Below are 17,711 nucleotides of genomic sequence, written 5' to 3'. Positions count from 1 at the left end.
TTTGATCGTATTTAAAAATAGAATCCAGGATGATGTCAAAAAATCTTCCCGTTGCCTGGGCGTCAGGCGTAGCCACGATTTATGATCCAGACGTAACTATTGGTAGTGGCAACCTGCCAGATGAGAGACACAGAAACTGCGGGGATGATGCCCCGGATACTGAGTTAGTAACATTCATTTAAAGGATATGAATGCACACAGATAGAGGGAGAAGAGGAGAGAGAGATGGGGAAAGGAGGAGAGATGTGCAAGTCCCCTGGCAGTCTAAGCCTATAGCAGCATAACTAGGGGCTGGTCCAAAGCAAGCCTGAGCCGGCCCGAACTATAAGCTTTATCAAAGTTGAAAGTCTTTAGCCTGCTCTTAAATGTGAAGAGGGTGTCTGCCTCCCGAACACAAACACAGCTGGTTCCACAGGAGAGAAGCTTGATAGCTGAAGGCTCTGGCTCCCACTGTACTTTTAGAGACTCTAGGAACCACAAGTAACCCTGCATTCTTGGAACGCAATGCTCTATTTGGGTTATAAGGTACGAGATCTTTTAGATAAACTGGAGACTGACCATTAATCACTTTGTAGGTCGGGAGAATGATTTAAAAAATAATTGTATTCTACATGTTAGCCGTAGCCAGTGCAGAGCAGTTAACACTGGACAAATATGATCTTGTTTCCTAGTTCTTGTCAATACACGTACCGCAGCATTTTGAATCAGTTGAGAGTGAAGTGCAGTAATCCAGATTTGAAGTAACAAATGCATGGACTAGTTTTTCTGCATCATTTTAAGACAGGAAGTGCCTTATTTTTGCAATGTTACATGAAAGAAGGCAGTCCTTGAATTGTTTTATGTAGGAGTTTAAGGACAAATCCTGATCAAAAATAACACCAAGATTCCTTATGATAGTGCTGGAGGCCAAATTAATGCTCATTTTGATAAATACTAGATAATGAAAATGTAGACAGTGCCACCACATAGCCATATACGCTAAGAGAAGTCAGTTTACTTGGCTCTTAGTTGGTGTTGTAAACAGGACCACAGCAGGAGCTTGGATGTCAAGTTGCAATATGTAGTACAGAGATTTGCCTACAACTGGTTGCTACAGTAACATTTACACTGCCATTTAAGTTGAGTAAGGAATACAACCCAGTGGTGAAGCACAGAGCATATTGTGCAAATGCTCACACTTGTCTTACTAGATTTCTTGACCGTACTTGTATAGGGCAAAACCCAGTACAAGAACCCAGGCCTTCATGATTGAATTACCAAGACAGTATCAAAGTAAACAGAAAGTCCAAATATTTCATTCAGCGTTTATTTATCTGCCATCATGCAATAGGACAGGTTGGACAAGCTAATGCCATCTTTAGACTCCAGCTTTCATCTGGTTGTTGGGTGGTAGTGCCAGGCCCAGGTGGATCCCCACGGTCAGTCCAAACTCCTTGGTGGCATGTTTCTCATGGACCTCAGGCTTCAGCTGATAACCCTTCTCCCTATCAAAGCAGTCCAAGGGAGTGAAGTAAAGTGGTTTCTCTCCCAGGACACCTTGCAGTCGTGTACGCCAGCCCTCAAGCATGGTGCTGCGGACCTCAGAGGGAATGTCAGACGGAGCCCAGAAGATCTGAGGAGCCAGAACCTGGAAGCCACAGTAGTGCAGGATGCCATTCTGAGAGAGAGAGAAACACATTAGTGTTGAGTCACTTCAAATGTTACAGCGATCACTCTTTTATTGCTTGGTTGATGCAGTACCTGCAGTGGCCACAGTGTGACATTCATGTCTCCATTAATGCCATTTGAACTAAACATGGACTCATGAGACCCAGTTGTGAAGGAGAGCATGGCCTTCTTGTCCTGTGCCAAAAAACAAGAAATTAAAGCATAAACACAAACAGCTTTACCACAGTAATGCAAACCTCTCCATTTGATATTTTACCTTAAAGATTCCCTGGCTGTAGCGTTTCTCTTGGGAGTAGGCAAAGCCCAGTGTGAGCACCCGGTCGATCCAACCCTTCATGATCGCAGGAACAGTGAACCAGTACATGGGGAACTGAGAAGTAGGCCTTGAAGTTAGTGCAACACAGAGTCAGGGCTTAAACACACGTTAGTCACTCAGTCTCTACCTGAAAGATGATGAGGTCTGCCTCAGTGAGTTTGCGTTGTTCTTCAGTGATGTCAGCACACAGTTTTCCCTCCTCCCATGCGAGATTAGTCTCCTGTGCATAACGGAAGTGATCTGCATTCTTAACTTCTCCTGCAGAGACAAAATGATTATAATTCTGAAAACCAGAATAAAACGAGACTCTAAAATAAAAAATAAATCCAGATAAATATTTGTATACCAGTGATGTCCTCAGCAGTAGCAGTGGCTTTAAACTTCATGACATACAAGTCAGATACTTGAACTGTGCAGCCCTGGGCGGCTAAAACTTCCTCAGCAGCATCTTTGGCTGCAGCATTGAATGACCCTGAGCTCTGGTGTGCATATACAATCAACACTCTCTTTGCTGCTAAACCAAGAAATAGAAAATTACAATTAGCACACTCAGTAAATTAAACATAGTACAAATATATGAGGCACAACAAGAGACACATACTGTCAAAAACCCTCAGCAAATACAAGAACACAGAGTTAAAAAGGTACCCATTCTGAAGTGATGCCTTGCAAATGATGAACTTGTGGAGTGTCAATGGAAAGAGTAGCTCATGCTTGAACAAAACTGAAGCTGCTGCTTTTATACAACACAAAACTCATTTCTCACAGGTGCTGTCAATCATCAATCAATGTCCATTATTCAATCAGCTGCCATCTCCCAGGACTCATCAACATATTTACATATACTTATTTGGTCTGCATTTTTAAATGGGTAGAGGAACTTTTGTACCTTTAAAAGCAAACAAAACCATTGGTTTTTAACCACTTGCAAATTTATCAACAAGGTAAACTTACAATAATACTCTTGCACATACATTTTCTCATTCAAGGCAATGTGTGCTTTTCCCATTTTAGGGGTCTCTTTTTTTTCACTAATAGAAAGTTGATTTGACAGTTGGGAGGTATTTGTCAAATCACTACAGACATTGTTACATTTTTTAATTATGTGGCATTCTGGTGTTTGTGATGCTGAATTTTCATCTCTGCGGCCTCTGTTTTTTACACCAACCCCACATAGTTTTGTCCTCATTGCGCTTCATATTGAGCATCTGGCTGCTTTCCCTCTGTTGTGACGGGAAGGAACCATGCGTTTTGCCGGTAGGCATGTTTTCATGGTTTGATAGATGTTGAGCTACATAATCATTCTTGCAACATTGCATCAAGTACTCACAAGTATGGTTCACACTTTCTACGACATGTGTCAAGTATGTTGGTGTGCTGCTCAAGGCTTGACGGAATATCTCCAGCCCACTTTTAGAGCTTCTATAAAACAAAACATAAGACAAAACCACAACCATGCAGTGACAGAGTGCATATGGGCATTAAAAAGGTACATACTTACAAAGGCTTTTAGCTTGTTTGTCATTTTTATAAATACTGGATACTGAAATCAAAATGTATACTACAGTGCCACCATATGGCCATTGTGAGAAAATACAGCTATGTGGCCAAACTTCTGCACCTAAGGATACATTGCAACATTATACAGATGCTGCAAAATTTAAATGAGATGTGTATACATAATATATAGTGGTCAGCATTGCAATTTTAGCATTGGGGTAAATCTTAGTTTATTTTATTTGAGAGAATGGACAGTGTAAATTAATAAATACACAGGATTTTGCCAGAATTAGCGAAAATGCTAATTTTTTTTTATCTGTACAAAACAAAAACAGATGTAGAAAGCAGTAGAAGAAGTAGTGGCATACTGTAGCCTATATGCATTTAGAACAACATTGCAAACACGCAGCGCATATAACTAGACAAGAGTTTAGTGCTGAAATGTGTATTTATTAATCATCCATTTGTTTTAATTGGTTACTGAAAGATCTATAAGTGTTTAGTTGTCTGATGTGAATTGAAATTATATTCTACTCTCTCAAACCTCTGACAGACCAGGCGGACTTTTCCAGCACTTTTCCTCAAAGGAAAAGTGCAATCTCCTCTTATAGACCCCCTCGTGACATGATTAGCGGTGGAGCTTAGTCATGGATGATTGTTGTATGTGAAATGTCGTATGACTCATTCTGATTTAATGGTGCATTGTACCCTTGGATGGATTACCAAACTGGCCTACCAGGGGTCTCTTGGGTCAAAAGGCCCGTAATAGTATCTGTTGGAAGTGACTGTTGTTAACATTTTCTGTTAGAAAAGGACATGGCTCAGTCAAAAATAGGAATTTTCATATCTCCTCTTTTTTGCTTTTCATACTGATCTGAGTCCTTCCATATTGAGAATCATGGTTGAGTAAGGATACCACATCACATCCAGTTTTTATTTTCGTTATGATTTTGTTTATTTTATTTTACAACTGCACAGGTTTTCCTTTGATGATTATTTTACAAAAGTGTCTATAATATCCTATAGTTTATTGTATAATACCTGTGGGATGGGGTGTCACTGCAGATCCGCTGTGGCAGGAATATGTGTACTCTTCATCTTCAGCATAAACAGAATACTAAAGTTGAGGTGCAGAGAGCAGTTAAAATGCAAAATATCACTGAAAAGAGGCAAGATGACGATCTAGTGGATGCTGAGTGCCTTTTTTTGTATCTGTGCCCCGCAGCTCACTGCCAAATTCATCCATTTTCCTTCTATACAGAAATCTTCCTCCTAGCTTTTACCACTAGATGGTGACATTGCCCAGTTTCTCTTCTAGTGATGAGATTGATTTGATGTCGTTTATGGTTTAATCACAGTTTGTGACTATCTGCCAAAGCTTGAGGAGGTAAAGAGCAAAGTGAGTAATAGCCCTCCAGATGGTGAGTCATGAATTGTGGCTGTTTACTGGCAGAACAGAATAAATGAAAAGCATGCAAACTGCAACCTTTAACAGCTTAATGCCACTGATCTAATCACTCAAAAGACCATAAGTAAACAGAGCTCCAGGATTTACTGTGATACTTTTGGCACGCTCTCAGCACTGCTGCCCTGACAGGGTTACAGATTAAAAGTCATTCAAGTTGTTTCAACTGGAGGAAGTTTAGGTCTCGCAGAGGCCTCCTAAATATCTTCAAAGTATTAAACCAGACCTTTTATCTCCTGTTTCACTATTATAACCCACTGATCAAACACACATAAATAATCTGATTATGTCAGAAAAACCAATGACAAAACCAAATCTTTAAAAGACAATGTCACTATACCTGACCCAATTTTCAATGTGTACACGAGCCCTGAAATGAATTTAAACCCAGGCATATCACATGAAACTCAGTACTTTTATTTACCTCTTGACAACTGTTGATAGTGAATTCATCATTGGAACTGAACAAGCTCATTTATGTGTGACTGAGATTAAATAACAGGAAATAACTCCCATTAAAAGACTTTTCTGCAGCTATGAAGTTTTATAGCCTCTGCTAGTCCACTAGAGTGCAGCATACATCTGTAAGCGCCATGTTGCATCACCTGCAGCGAGGGAATGTCCATGTCTCATGCCTTTAACATTGTTGGATGTTCATTCAAAGTTTAGAGTTTGAAAGTGTAATAAAAGTTTGTGATTCTCTGTGATGGTACAAAACTAACAGACTATGGGTGGAGTCAATGGCTGGAGTGTAATTGGATCACACTCCCTGCCAGGAAAGGAACTTGATGTTGCTGTGAAAGAGGGCTGGTGACTAAACAAGTACGTGTCTGTCCCTCGTGCATAAAAGTAACATGTATCTAATCATTTAAATGTGGGTTTATTCATGCTTCTTAAACTCCTCTGACTTTTTTGATAAAGGTCAGATACAGAGGACTAAATAAATAAGATGCGACAGCAGGCGTAGCGTACTGATCTCAAGTTGGATTATGCTCATTTCCTGGTAATGTTCATACAATAAGGATGGGTGGAAATGTGTGACTAAGACTGAAAAGTTAGTTCTGAGATCTCAAAAGACATATTGCATCTGACTTACTTATGACTAAGTGTTTTAATATGTTTGCATTCCTGGCTGTTCTGATATCAGACCAATAAATTGACCACAGTTCAGTTAAAAAAGGGGCAATAAGGGTCTGTTATAGCTGACAGCTGTGACTGTGAGTTTCCTGGCAATGGATAATCCCAAAATAAGGAGAGATACACGCCTCTTCTGAAACATACAAAGAAAAAAGGAAACAGAGCAGAATTGACATTGACAAGTTGAAATAAATAATTAAAATTTGTTGACATGATTTTGTGGCTTCCCTTCTTCTCATTTTTTTTCTTTTAGTTTTTCAAATGAACTTTCATTATAAATGCTTCCACTGTCGTTTTTGTGTTTTGTCAATGGCAGCACTTTAAAGCTTTTAATATACTATTTGTTAACTGCTGTATTAATGATGTACTTCAATACATCAGTCAATGCAACATACTTTTAGTCTACACTCACCTTTTTTTTTCACTTCTGTCCTCATTGGGATAATAAGTCACTTATTGTATTTTGTCAGCTAAGTAGGGTTTCCTGAGCCAAAGCCCCTGAAGGAAACACGATGAAGTGATGTTCACTGAACTGTGACAGCATAGCAGCAAAACACTGAGTTACATTGTTAATAGAGTGGATGACAGACAAACCATGTGCATATTTATTTAATGTTACAGCACAGCTAAGAGTCACTGCTTCCAGTGTAAATCCTCTGACTGAGTGAAAGTCTTCCTCTATATTTAACATGTCTTACACCCCTCCACTGTCCATTAAATGCCCCTGATGAGGTAGAAACAGGTGTCTTCTTTAATGTCTTTCTTACGGAATTGGTTAAGGTAGAAATCACTCACATTTTAACTCACATATAACCTCATACATGCATTATCCTGTGTTATTCTCAGGTGTGCAACAAATCTATCCACTCTGCTTTTTCATTTAAGCTTTTCTTCATTCAATTATATTTTGTAAATGGTCTGTTTACTGCCTCATCCTGCTCCTGTGGGATGCTCTTTCTCTTGCTTTACAGTGAATACAGGGAATTGTGTACCCAGGCCTGAAAACCAAAGAGAACTAAGTAACAGATTGGAAGTAAAATTGTATAAAAACTTGTTAAGGTAGCTGGATAGGTTGTTTGTTATGTTGTCAATATATAGAAGACAAGGAGACAATTTCATTGAATTAGATTAAAGCCCAGCTCTTCACTTTACTTTACTTTTTGCAAAGTGCATGGCACAAACTTGGCACCACTTCATTAAATGTCCTTGAAAGAATGGCTCAAATCAAAAACCAAGTAAACCTTTATTAATCATAACTTTAATGTATTATTAGAAACTTTACTCTTCATATGTGTTATATTTATGGACCTGTGAAATAAAGTGTTCCCTTAAACTTTTACCTTCTAACTATTATTTCTTAACCTCAATAATTATGTCATGCATTATCTATCTTTTTCAAATTAGATGCCTTTCATTTTGAAAATTTCAGCTATTCTAATACAGTACATGTATGGTTATATGTATCATTATTTATTGAGTACCTTTTTTTTTTTTATCCCTGATTTGACAAAACAAGCAATTTCGTCCTTGAAAAATGCTTTTGGAAGTTGTGCCAGAACCTTGAGAAATGCAGCAGAACTGCGGTAATGTCTCACCTCTGTTCCCCTCCTCCAATACCCTCTTCTACCTAATGTAGCCATGGTGACAAAGTTGATCGATTAGATGTCACCTGATTCTAAATCAGCAGAAACAATATATGACAGCAGATGGTAAGCAGACAGAGCGGAGAGCTGAGGGAGGGGGTGAGGAAAACAGGGACTAAATTATGATTAAACTACTCCAGCTCATTCGCATTTACAGCTTGTGATTTTAGTTACACCTAATGGTTACATTAGGCAACTGGCAAATGGACATGACAGAAAGTGTGTTAGAAACTATGAGGAAGTAAGGTGAAACAAAAAGTTGGACTAAAACTTTTTTGCACAAATTCTACACATGCAGTTCAGTAACACACTGAAGGAGGAGGAGGAGATGAAAATATGAGGTTTGTGGCTTTGACCTTTACAAAGATGGTGTACAGACTGAGATGGAAGTGGAGTTATTAAACCAGGGAAATTGGTGCGAAAGAGGAGGGAGGAGGGGAAACTAGAGAGACACAGAACCTGAAAGTCCTCCTCGGATTTGTTCACAAGGGTTTCTACTGAAATGAAATAGTTGTTTTTTGAGTTGTCCCATTGAGGTCCAGACACAGGACCTTTTTGTTTGTCTGATTTAAATATTCTTAATTAATGCATTTGAAAATTAAATAGTTAATAAAAAAAAGGTCTGGTTGGGGTTTTAAATCTTCATGGCATTGCATCATTAGTCTTGGCCAGATGTCCGATCTTATCTTTAACCCTTTCATGCATAGAGGTCACTACAGTGGACAGCTATTCAAAAGCTGTTTTCTTGTATATGCATGGGTTTTGATGGTATAGTTGCCCATCAGCCACTAAAGTGAACTCTATTGTATCATCCCATACACTGCTACTCAGTGACAAGCTGTTGTAAGTACAAGATACATTTCTCAAAACCAAGATGGCAGACAGACAGCCAAAAACTTCCAGTCGCTCATCAATACTTTGCCAATCCTTTTATGGAACTAGACCCTTGCAGTTATAAAAAATTTGATGACATCAAGTAACAACTAAGGAATCATATAATTCATAAATGGTCAATTATTGATTTGGGAGGAAATTACAATTAATCATCTGTCCACTACATTAGACGTCATGCATCACTGGCTACAATACTGTAATACAAAAACTTCATCTGCAGGAACTGTTTTGGCTGTAATTCCATTTATTTATGTTATTAGAATGCAATTTGAAGTTTTTGCATTTCTTTATATATTGCGTGCAGTGTCTTTGTGGCTTTGTGCCCTGGCATGCTTTGCCAATTATCATAGAAGATAGTCTTCTCTAATGAAGGATCTTGTTATTAGTGTCATACTCCCCTCAGTTCTTAAGAGTTCAATATACACTGACCAAAAATATAAACGCAACACTTTTGTTTTTGCTCCCATTTTTCATGAGCTGAAATCAAAGATCTAAGTCTTTTTCTATGAACACAAAATATTGTTCACACAATTTTTATAATCTGTGTTAGTGAGCACTTCTCCTTTGCTGATATAATCCATCCACCTCACAGGTGTGGCACATCAAGATGCTGATTAGACAGCAGGATTATTGCACAGGTGTGCCTTAGGCTGCTCACAATAAAAAGCCAATCTAACATGTGCAGATACTCCAATGCAAACAAAAGTGTTGCATTTATATTTTTGGTGAGTGTAAGAACAGTTACTGTAACAGAGACTCTAACGGACAATCTAACTTTATGCCAGTGGTGTGTGTAGGCTGCTTTTTCCATGTATTCCATGTGCTCTATACAGGAGTGAACTAGAGAGTATTCCTAAATGATGTTTTGGATATGTATGCACATTTTCTTTATATACATATATCATTTTATAGTTTTCACATCTTTATATTTAATTGTATTAATTTGTTTATTTAATTTAATTTAATTTTTAATTTTTAAATTAATTTGTTTATCCTCTCTGAGAACCATCACCTTATCGTGGTGGAGAGGTTTGTGTGTCCTTATGAACCTGAGAGCTGTGTTGTCTGGAGCCTAGTGCTCCTGGTAGGGTCTCCCAAGGCAAATTGGTCTCAGGCGAGGGGCCAGACTAAGAATGGTTCAAAAATGACTTCATGAAAAAAGGGGAAAGGAAAGGAGAGACCCTGCCCGGAAGAAGCCCGGGGCCCCCGTCTGGAGCCAGGCCCAGAGGGAGGGCCCGACATCGAGCACCTGGTGGCCGGGTTTGCCACGGAGCCCGGTCGGGCACAGCCCGAAGAAGCTACGTGGTGCCTCCCATCCATCCACCTCGACGGACCAGACCCGGGCAGCAGAGGCTGGCTCTGGGGACGTGGAACGTCACCTCTCTGTGGGGGAAGGAGCCGGAACTAGTTCTGGTGGGGCTTACCTCCACGCACAGTCTTGGCTCTGGAACCGTATTCCTGGATAGGGGTTGGACTCTATTCTTCTCCGGAGTTGCCTAAGATGTGAGGCGTCGGGCCGGGGTGGGGATACTCATTAGCCCCCGGCTGAGCGCCGCTACGTTGGAGTTTACCCCGGTGAACGAGAGGGTCGCCTCCCTACGCCTTCGGGTTATGGGGGGGAAAACTCTGACTGTTGTTTGTGCCTATGCCCCAAACTGCAGTTCTGAGTATTCGGCCTTCTTGGAGACCCTGAATGCAGGGGGCTCCAGTAGGGGACTCCGTAGTCTTGCTGGGAGACTTCAACGCACACGTGGGAAACGATGGAGACACCTGGAGAGGCGTGATTGGGAGGAAGGGCCTCCCTGATCTAAACCCGAACGGTTGTTTGTTGTTGGACTTCTGTGCTAGTCATGGAATGGCCATAACAAACACCATGTTCGAACATAAGGATGCTCATAAGTGTACGTGGTACCAGAGCACCCTAGGCCAAAGGTCAATGATCGATTTTGTAATCGTATCATCTGATCTGAGGCCGCATGTTTTGGACACTCGTGAAGAGAGGGGCGGAGCTGTCGACTGATCACCATCTGGTGGTGAGTTGGATCAAGGGGTGGGGGAAGACTCTGGACAGACCTGGTAAACCCAAATGGGTAGTGCGGGTGAACTGGAGGAAGCCCCTGTCCTGGGGATCTTTAACTCACACCTCCGGCGGAGCTTTTCAGACATTCCTGTGGAGGTTGGGGGCATTGAACCTGAGTGGGCGATGTTCAAAACCTCTATTGCTGAAGCTGCGGTGATGAGCTGTGGTCTCAAGGTCTTAGGTGCCTCAAGGGGCGGTAAACCTCGAACACCGTGGTGGACCCCGGTGGTCAGGGAAGCCGTCCGACTGAAGAAGGAGTCCTTCCGGGTTATGTTATCCGGGAGGACTCCGGAAACAGTTGCAGGGTATCGAAGGACTAGAAGGGCGGCAGCTTCTGCCGTGTCAGAGGCAAAGCAGCGGGTGTGGGAGAAGTTCGGAGAAGCTATGGAGAAGGACTTTCGGTCGGCACCAAAGTGCTTCTGGAAAACCATCTGGCACCTCAGGAGGGGGAAGCGAGGAACCATCCAAGCTGTGTACAGCAAGGGTGGGACCCTGCTGACTTCAACTGAGAAGGTTATCGGCCGGTGGAAGGAGCACTTTGAGGAACTCCTGAATCCGACTAACACGCCCTCTATGGTTGAGGCAGAGCTGGAAGCTAATGGGGGATCATCGTCAATTTCCCTGATGGAAGTCACTGAGGTAGTCAAACAACTCCACAGTGGCAAAGCCGCAGGGGTTGATGAGATCCGTCCAGAAATGCTGAAGGCTTTGGGTGTTGAGGGGCTGTCTTGGTTGACACGCCTCGTCAACATTGCGTGGAAGTCTGGGACAGTGCCTAGGGGTTGGCAGACCAAGGTGGTGGTTCCCCTATTTAAAAAGGGGGACCAGAGAGTGTGTGCCAACTACAGGGGTATCACACTTCTCAGCCTCCCTGGTAAAGTATACTGCAAAGTACTGGAAAGGAGGGTTCGGCCGGTAGACGAACCTCTGATTGAAGAGGAACAATGCGGATTCCATCCTGGTCGTGGAACAACAGACCAACTCTTTACTCTTGCAAGGATCCTGGAGGGGGCCTGGGAGTACGCCCATCCGGTCTACATGTGTTTTGTGGATCTGGAGAAGGCGTATGACCGGGTCCCCCGGGTGATACTGTGGGAGGTGCTGCGGGAGTATGGGGTGAGGGGGTCACTTTTGAGGGCCATCCAATCCCTGTACGCCCAAAGCGAGAGTTGTGTCCGGATACTCGGCAGTAAGTCGGACTCGTTTCCAGTAGAATGTTGGCCTCACCAATCCTGTTCGTGATTTTCATGGATAGGATATCGAGGCGTAGTCGTGGAGGAGAGGGGTTGCAGTTCGGTGACCTGAGGATCTCATCAATGCTCTTTGCAGATGATGTGGTCCTTATGGCATCATCGGTCTGTGACCTTCAACAGTCACTGGATCGGTTCGCAGCCGAGTGTGAAGCGGTTGGGATGAGGATCAGCACCTCTAAATCTGAGGCCATGGCTCTCAGCAGGAAACCGGTGGATTGCCTACTCTGGGTAGGGAATGAGCCATTACCCCTAGTGAAGGAGTTCAAGTACCTCGGGGTCTTGTTCGCGAGTGAGGGGACGATGGAGCGAGAGATTGGCCGGAGAATCGGAGCAGCGGGGGCGGTATTACAGTCACTTTACCGCACCGTTGTGACGAAAAGAGAGCTGAGCCAGAAGGCAAAGCTCTCAATATACCGGTCGATCTTCGTTCCTACCCTCACCTATGGTCATGAAGGCTGGGTCATGACCGAAAGAACGAGATCACGGGTACAAGCGGCCGAAATGGGTTTTCTCAGACGGGTGGCTGGCGTTTCCCTTAGAGATAGGGTGAGAAGCTCAGCCATCCGTGAGAGACTCGGAGTAGAGCCGCTGCTCCTTTACGTTGAAAGGAGCCCGTTGAGGTGGTTCGGGCATCTAGTAAGGATGCCACCTGGGCGGCTCCCTAGGCAGGTGTTCCAGGCACGTCCAGCTGGGAGGAGACTCCGGGGAAGACCCAGGACTCGGTGGAGAGATTATATCTCCTCACTGGCCTGGGAACGCCTCAGGATCCCCCAGTCAGAGCTGGAGGATGTGGCCCGGAGAAGGGAAGATTGGGGTTCCTTACTGGAGCTGCTGCCCCCGCGACCCGATCCCGGATAAGTGGTAGACGATGGATGGATGGATGGATGGATGGATAATTTGTTTATTAAATACATATTTCTTCAGTTGAACACATAAACGCACGTTGTCCACCTGAGTGGACATATAAATATATCTTTGAAAAAACTGAATAAAAAAAAACTACAATTCAAATCTTGCTTTTTATGCCTAAAGAGCAATAAAAAGACTTGGTAAATGTAATAAACATATAATATGTAATAAACAGACTAATATGTGTGTATCTTATTTACATTGCTATAATGTGAGCACAAAGAAGAAGGAAGATTCAGTGAAATTATGTGCTTGAATTAAAAACGTACATTATTGTTTACTTGGAATGAAGTTGTTTGTTTTCATTAATAATTTGTGCATCTGGATTTTATTTTAACTCCAGCAGCTGTCCATCATCTGACTTTTAAACAGTCTTTTCCATGCATCTAAATACAGTACCTTCCACCACTGTTAGTATATAATAACTATGTAACTTTTATTTAAAAAAAATATTAGGTTGTAGCCTATTTCATGAGTATCTTTTATCATTAAAACTTTGTCTTGTTTTAAGATCAAATTGAAAGGTAAGGATTTCAAAAGGTTAAATGTAGAAAATATTGACATTGAAAAACCACCAGATTTTATAACAGATCAAATGTTCAGCTCATTTACTGATGCAGACCTACATATTATCATACAATTGTCTGCACTTGGTCAAAAATACAAAAGTTCCCCCGATGATGGCACTAAATACAATATTACAATTCAACCTTTCACAATTTACAATTCAAAGTTGATATCACAGGTAAAAGAAGTGCATATTGTAAAGACCAAGACCAACTCTGCAGAGACATAATTATGCTCCGCCCTTGCATTTCACCGCTTCGGTTGGAGATGAGATCACGACGAGTCAGTGCCAATACATTGTTTAACAATTATACATTGTTGCTTTGAACTGCATTCTTTACTGTGAAACATCTACAGGGGATTTATGCCATGCGAAGCCTTGTTTAGCGGTCTGTGGTAGCTACCATAGCTAGCTAATCTTTCGTGGTAGCTAGCTAACCACTAACCTTTCTTGGTGACTAGTTAACCTTTCCTGGTAGCTAGCTAACCTTTCCTTACTAAAACCATCTCTTAATTCATAGCTGCAATACAATCCTGTTTGCGGCTGGAGCTAAACGGTGTTTTTTTACATTTAGGGCGGCTTAACATCAGAGAGACCCCAAAAAACTTGTCTCAACATACTGTGGCTCACTTGTCGAATTTGTCTAGTAGTCCTCAAGACTGGGCCTTCAGTGTATTAAGTTATTTTGTGTTTTACTGTTCTATTTTAATTTTAATTTATTTTGTCAACCTTTCTTGCATGTTTCAGTAAAACATGTTGGTCCAGATGAAGTACAGACAACAGCAGAAGTATGTGAAATTGGATGTAGTTGAAGGACAGTGATTATACTTAAGCTTGGCTTATAAAAACCTTATTCTGCAAGCTACTTGATGTTGTTAATAGCTAAACATGTTCAGTTCCGAAGTGTGTGTGTGCTTTTTTATAGTGTAAAGCAGCCTTTTTGAAACTGAGAGCTACGTCAAGGGAGCTGAAAAATACAAGGGCTACTTGTTTGATACAAACTTCCTGAATAACATAGTTGCACGGTTCACCTTTAATGATAATATTATCATTAATAATAATAATCATAATAAATATTCATATATGTGAAGAGACTGTCTGATCACATATTAATGTTAATTATTCCTCACAATAATTATTAACAATGATTTACCATGGTAGGATGGTGATGCAACATCATTTATTTATGTTCTCAATCTATTTCAACATTTGAAAGTCAGAGTTATCACTTCTCTGATATTTTTGTAAATATTTATTTATTTAGTTTTGTATGAATGAGCACATTTGTAGCATTTTGTTCAAAATCACACCGGTTATATTTTTGTACAAAGTGTCACTTCTGTAACATTTTATAGGAACTCATTAATTGTCACATCTTCAAATCATATCCTGTTCGTACAAACCACTAACTTTGTAACATCGGAGAGAGTGGAGATGACATCGGACCTTTCTTCTCGTCTTAGAACAGTGTTTTCAATAACATCATTGCACCTTGCAAGACTGCTGCTTGCCCAAAGTTGCCTTTAACTCACGGCTTGTTCTGCCCGCAGTGCTGCCAGGTGGGTAGTTAGCATGGTAGCTTTTATGACACGTACCGAAGTGTCTCACCACAATGTGCCGACATCTGCCACGCTCATCTCGTTGTCAGAGATCATGATTCATCCCGTGCTGATCGATTCCGGAGCAGACAAGAGTTTTATGGATGAGGGAATAGCTAAGAGGTTGGGTTTGAAGTTACACTCATTACCCGAGGTGTTGGAAGCCAAGGCTCTGGACGACAGAGTACTGTGTCGAGTTTCCCATATCACTCAACCTGTGCAACTGGTCATGGCTGATGGACATTCGGAACAGATTGAGTTCCATGTGTTTGAAGCTCCCACACACCCGATAATTCTGGGGTATCTGTGGCTAGTCCAGCACAACCCACACATGGACTGGGCTGGAGGAGACGTATTGGGTCGGCACCAGAGGTTTTTTCCAGACTGCAAGGAACGAGGTCTGGGAATGACTACTTTGGACAAAAGACCCAGTGGAAGACTGGAGAGGGACTTTACGGATTTGGCCAAGGTTCCGGCGCGCTACTTGGGGTTTAAAGAGGTCTTCAGTAAGACCCGGGTCACGGCTCTGCCACCTCACCGAGAGTATGACTCCCCGGTTGACCTGCTTCCGGGCGCTGCACCTCCGAAGGGTCATTTGTATTCCCTGTCTGTGCCAGAGAGAGAGACTATGAGGGAGTACATCGAGGGAGCCTTGGAAGCTGGGACTATTCGTCCTTGGTCTTCACCCGCTGGTGCGGGATTCTTTTTCGTGGAGAAGAAGGACAAGTCCCTACGACACTGTATTGACTATCGGGGTTTGAACAAAATCACTGTGAAGAATCGGTATCCCCTTCCACTTATTTCTTCGGCATTTGAGCTGTAACAAGGGGCCAAGATTTTCACCAAACTGGACCTACGCAATGCGTATCATTTGGTGAGGATAAGGGAGGGGGATGAGTGGACACTACGAATACCTTGTAATGCCTTTTGGACTGACCAACGCTCCAGCGGTGTTCCAGGCCCTGGTTAATGACGTTCTCCGGGATATGCTTAATCGATTTGTGTTTGTGTATCTCGATAACATCCTCATTTTTTCACCAGATGAGGAGACCCACATACAGCACGTCGGTCAAGTGTTACGACGCCTTCTCGACAACCTGCTGTTTGTCAAGGTGGAGAAATGTGAGTTCCACGTCAAGACTGTTTCGTTTCTGGGATTTATCATCGCTGAGGATAGCATTTGAATGGATGAGGCGAAGGTCAGTGCAGGTCACTCAGTGGCCTACCCCCACCAGTCGGAAGCTGGTGCAAAGATTCTTCTTTTGGGAGCCAAGGTTAGCCTTACATCTTGGTACCATCCCCAGTCGAACGGACAGTCTGAGAGGATGAACCAGGAGTTAGAGACTTGTCTACAGTGTCTCATCTCCCAGAACCCCACAACCTGGAGCAAGCACCTAATCTGGGTTGAGTATGGCCATAATACCTTACCTGTCTCTTCTTCTGGTTTGTCCCCTTTCCAGTGTGCGTATGAGTATCAGCTACCTCTGTTTCCAGACCAGGAGTTGGAGGCCAGTGTTCCTTCAGCCCAAGCTATGGTTCGTCGTTGTCGTTGGATGTGGAGTCGGTCAAGACAAGCTCTCCTCCGCAGCTCCACCACCTATAAAAGGGAAGCTGATAAGAGGAGAATCCCTGCACCCAGTTATGCTCCAGGACAGAGGGTGTGGTTGTCCACCAAGGACCTTCCTCTACGGCTGGAGTCACGCAAATTGGCTCCACGGTTTGTGGGCCCGTTCCCGATCTCCCGATCCCGGGTTATCAACCCTGTAGCAGTGAGGCTGCAATTACCACGGTCCATGAGAGTACATCCCACCTTTCATGTGTCTAGAGTAAAACCTGTGAAGAAGAGTAATTTGGTTCCCACAACCAAACCCCCACCTCCCCCCCAGGTTCTTCGAGGGGTGGAACGTCTACATGGAGAGACAGTGGGTGGCTACCAAGAACATTGTGGACCATACTCTGATCCAGGATTTCCACCGCCAGCATCCTGATGCACCTGGTGCGTCAGGTGCCGTCCCTAGAGGGGGGGTACTATTAGGTCTCGGCCTGTTCGTTAGATGTTTTGTGTTTGTATATATATATATATACATATATATATATATTAGTAGGGGGGTCCCTGCTCCATCTCTCCATCAGTTCGGGGTGTAAAGTATTACATTTCAGAGTTTTCAGTTAAATCATGTGACTTTTTGTACTCGGCCTACGACGAGATATCCTCGTTGTTGCTGATGCATCTCCTTCCACCAGCACCAGGAGGGCTGAAGTCTCCAAAAATTAGTGCATTGAGAGACTTGTAGTCTTTCATCAGGTAATTATATTATTAAGGTGATTATAACTGTCACGTCACCTTCTTAGCCACATGTGTAAAAGAGGGTTACATCACCATAGATAAGCATCTCATCCCACGCCAGGCAAACCGCAATGTCACAATGTTTCAGATGAAAGTTTGTGCATTATACCACCCTTCACAATGTTTCAGATGAAGGTTTGTATATTATACCACCCTTCACAATGTTTCAGATGAAAGTTTGTACATTATACCACCCTTCCCAATGTTTCAGATGTAAGTTTGTATATTATAAAATCCTTCACAATGTTTCAGATGTAAGTTTGTATATTATACCATCCATCACAATGTTTTGGTTCAACAGTTTGAACTGTTATTGTGAAACGGAAAAAAATA

General features: G+C 42.4%; 1 protein-coding gene across 2 annotated transcripts; it reads right to left on the bottom strand.

The window, feature by feature from the left end:
* Nucleotides 1-1,290: 1,290 nt before the first annotated feature.
* Nucleotides 1,291-2,761, bottom strand: LOC115026436 (NAD(P)H dehydrogenase [quinone] 1-like). 2 transcript variants are annotated; one of them, XM_029459281.1, is made up of 6 exons: nt 2,633-2,761; nt 2,331-2,498; nt 2,112-2,242; nt 1,925-2,038; nt 1,741-1,842; nt 1,291-1,657 (listed from the first exon to the last, which is right to left on the bottom strand). In XM_029459281.1, the coding sequence occupies exons 1-6, from the start codon at nt 2,634-2,636 to the stop codon at nt 1,358-1,360; spliced, it is 819 nt and encodes a 272-aa protein (XP_029315141.1). In that variant the 5' UTR covers nt 2,637-2,761; the 3' UTR covers nt 1,291-1,357. The 2 variants fall into 2 exon arrangements, with proteins under 2 accessions (XP_029315141.1, XP_029315142.1); XM_029459282.1 differs by having other exon boundaries at nt 2,331-2,495; nt 2,633-2,728.
* Nucleotides 2,762-17,711: the final 14,950 nt, after the last annotated feature.

Source organism: Cottoperca gobio, chromosome 21, assembly GCF_900634415.1.
Source record: "Cottoperca gobio chromosome 21, fCotGob3.1, whole genome shotgun sequence".
NCBI classification, from domain to species: Eukaryota; Metazoa; Chordata; class Actinopteri; order Perciformes; family Bovichtidae; genus Cottoperca; species Cottoperca gobio.
This window is presented reverse-complemented; position numbering and strand designations above follow the sequence as displayed.